The following is a 2,759-nucleotide window of genomic DNA, read 5'->3' as shown; positions in this document are numbered from 1 at the left end:
GAGTCACTTATTCATTGCAATTCCTTGATCTATGAGTAGTTTGATTCCCCCAAGGGATATGTAGGCACCCTTAGGTTCGACTTGGGAGCAGCTGCAAAATCAAAAATACACGTTATGTTTCTTTATGATGAAATCAAAGGGTATTCCCTTGAAATAAGAGATTGTAATTAAGAGACACCGCGTCTCGAATGGGTCAAAACTAAAATAATAAAACCCATTATTTAAATAGTGATGGTGAAATAATATTAGGAAATTCACATTTTTCTTCAACATACGTGTTCAATATGAACACGCATGGCTTGAACTTCATTTTGGTATCAAACATGGAGCCGTTAACTTCCCGCCAAGGTAACCCACATTTCGGAAAGCAGTGGATTTTAACCGTCCTAAACGCCTTCAAGAATGCCATATAAGGAAGCAATGAATATGTGCTTTGTTTCATATGCTCAATAAAAGACAATATGGGCTCTATTAACATTCCCCTCTCACACGTGCACATTCTGCTACCCAAATGAGTAGTTTAAATTTTGGAGTTCCTAAAATTGATCTCTGATAAGAAAATCAAGCCCACCAATGGATCTAGAATTGAGACTCAAGATCACCCATAACATAGATGATCATGTTTCTTCTGCCAACTTTCAGATTGCCAAAGACAATTCCGATCCTCTTTTTGTATCGAAAGAAACCGAAACTACCTTCGTCCTCACTGGTCATCTCAAAGGTTAATATCATTTTCAATTATTCCTTAATATTTGTTCTGTGTATGTGTGTGTGTGTGTGTGTGTGTGTATGCCAGCATTTTTTGTTTTTTTTTAACTTTCTTTGGATAAATGTAGGTTATAGAAGACAGCATATTGAAATTGACATAAATGAAGATGGGACTCAGATTGCCATTAGTGGGAAAAAGCCAGTTCAAGAGAAGGTGATGATAAGATGGATAATGTACAAGAAAGAGGTGGAGATAAGGAGTTTCAGAAAAGTCTTTCGGATTCCGGATGGAGTGGTTTTGGATCGAATCAAGGCCAAGTTTAAGGAACACGAATCAACTCTCGCCATCGTCATGCCAAAATCAGAGAAAGGTATTCGAGGGGTTGGGATTGAGGAAGTGAAAGATGATGGGGTGGATAAAGGACTAGAAACACAGCAGATGGCACAACCTGCAGCTGAAGAGGTTCCTGAAAAAAATGGTTCTAGGGGGAAACTTGAGGTAGAATTTGTTGAGGCTGAGGAAAAGAAAATGGAAGAAAATCGTCAGATCAAGGGAAAAGAAGTTGATGAAGAGGTGTCCAAGAAAGAAACTGTAGCTGATGGAGTTCTTGGGAAGGACATGAGTGGGGGAAAAAATCAGGAAGAAGCTAGAGCTTCGAAGATACAGAGTATGCAAGAGACAGAAAAGTCTGTATCGAGAAATAGAGAAGAGCCAAAAATGGCAAGGATTGCGAAGATTGAAGAAGCTGATGGTGTTGAGAAAGAGACGGTTGCTAGAAAGGAATTAGGCACAGAACAAATTGTAACTGATTATAAGGTGCCAAAGACTGAGGATGCTAAAGAGACAATGCAGGAAGATACAGGCACTCGAGTAAGTCAAGAAGTTGCTAAGCCAACGCAAGAAACTCAGGCAACCATACATCACACTGAACAGAAGGGTTCTGAGCTCCCCAAATTGGAAGAGCAGGTGCAGAAGCAGAGAAGTCCAGAAGCTGATCTAAGCAAAAAGCGAAATGCGGGGCTGGAGGATGACATTCGTAGTAGACGAGAGAGCAGTGACTCATCAAAACCTGCAGGAGATACATTAACCACACAACAAGAAGCTCAAGCTCAACAGATAGAGACTACAGATGGAATTAGTACAGAAGCAGATGTTGCTCAGCTGCAAAAGCAAGAACCCATCAAAGAATGTCCTGCTAGCAATCAGTTACCTGTCAAAGCAGAAGGAAGCCATGGAAATGAAATTCAAGAAGCAGGAACCAATGAAGAACACATGAAAGAGAAGGAAGTTGAGAAATCAGGTGATGATCTAGAGAAGACGCCTCCTCGTTTGGAAAAATCTAATCTGCTGTGCTCTCCATTCATCATTGCAGGTTCAGCACTAATTGTTTCCCTAGTCATGGTAGCAATTAACAGGATTAGAACTAGAAAAAGATAGCTTCTGTGTTTCAGAGCTCCCGCTCTCCCTCTCTCTTGTATCTTCAACTTTACCTCTTTTTTGGGATTGTAAGTTAACTTATGATCCATTATGTTAATGTTAAATCTCGTTATTTTACGTTCTGTCATTTTCAAATTCATTATTAGTCTTGAATTCCCTGGTCCAAGCGAAAGGTACAAGCATTCGGTTTTCAATAGGACGTGCACACACATATTATACATCTGGCACACTTCAACTAACATCATCAAGATAATTGACCACACACAAACAAAAAAAAAAAAAAAACTAACATCATCAAGACAGTCCTGATCTCTTGGACCACAGGAGTCCAAAAGATTGTGGTCACTTACCGTTGGATGTAAATTCAACGATTCAAAAAAGTTTCTTAAAAGGAGTTCAAGAACCGTTGAATTTACATCCAACGGTGAGTGACCACAAATCTCTTGGACTCCTGTGGTCCAAGAGATCGGGACTGATCATCAAGATTAGAAAAGCCTTTTGCCTCCTTCCTTTTTTTTTCCTCTTGTTATTTATTTTCATTATTAGCATGATATAAAATGCCAAACACATCAAATTTATACAAACTTTTAGGCTTAAGCGACTTTCTTATTAT

The 2,759-nt window shown here is 39.2% G+C and overlaps 1 protein-coding gene across 1 annotated transcript; it reads left to right on the top strand.

Annotated features, from left to right (window-relative positions):
* Positions 429–2,263, top strand: LOC18767987 (myosin-9). Its single transcript, XM_007201068.2, has 2 exons — positions 429–721; positions 837–2,263. Exons 1-2 carry the CDS (start codon positions 574–576, stop codon positions 2,144–2,146), a joined length of 1,458 nt encoding a protein of 485 aa, XP_007201130.1. The 5' UTR covers positions 429–573; the 3' UTR covers positions 2,147–2,263.

Source organism: Prunus persica, chromosome G8, assembly GCF_000346465.2.
Source record: "Prunus persica cultivar Lovell chromosome G8, Prunus_persica_NCBIv2, whole genome shotgun sequence".
Classification (NCBI taxonomy): Eukaryota; Viridiplantae; Streptophyta; class Magnoliopsida; order Rosales; family Rosaceae; genus Prunus; species Prunus persica.
This window is presented reverse-complemented; position numbering and strand designations above follow the sequence as displayed.

Coding starts and splice junctions, on each gene's coding strand:
- LOC18767987 (XM_007201068.2), top strand. CDS start 574: ATGGATCTAGAATTGAGACTCAAGATCACCCATAACATAGATGATCAT. Junction 722..836: donor CCTCACTGGTCATCTCAAAG/GTTAATATCATT, acceptor GGATAAATGTAG/GTTATAGAAGACAGCATATT.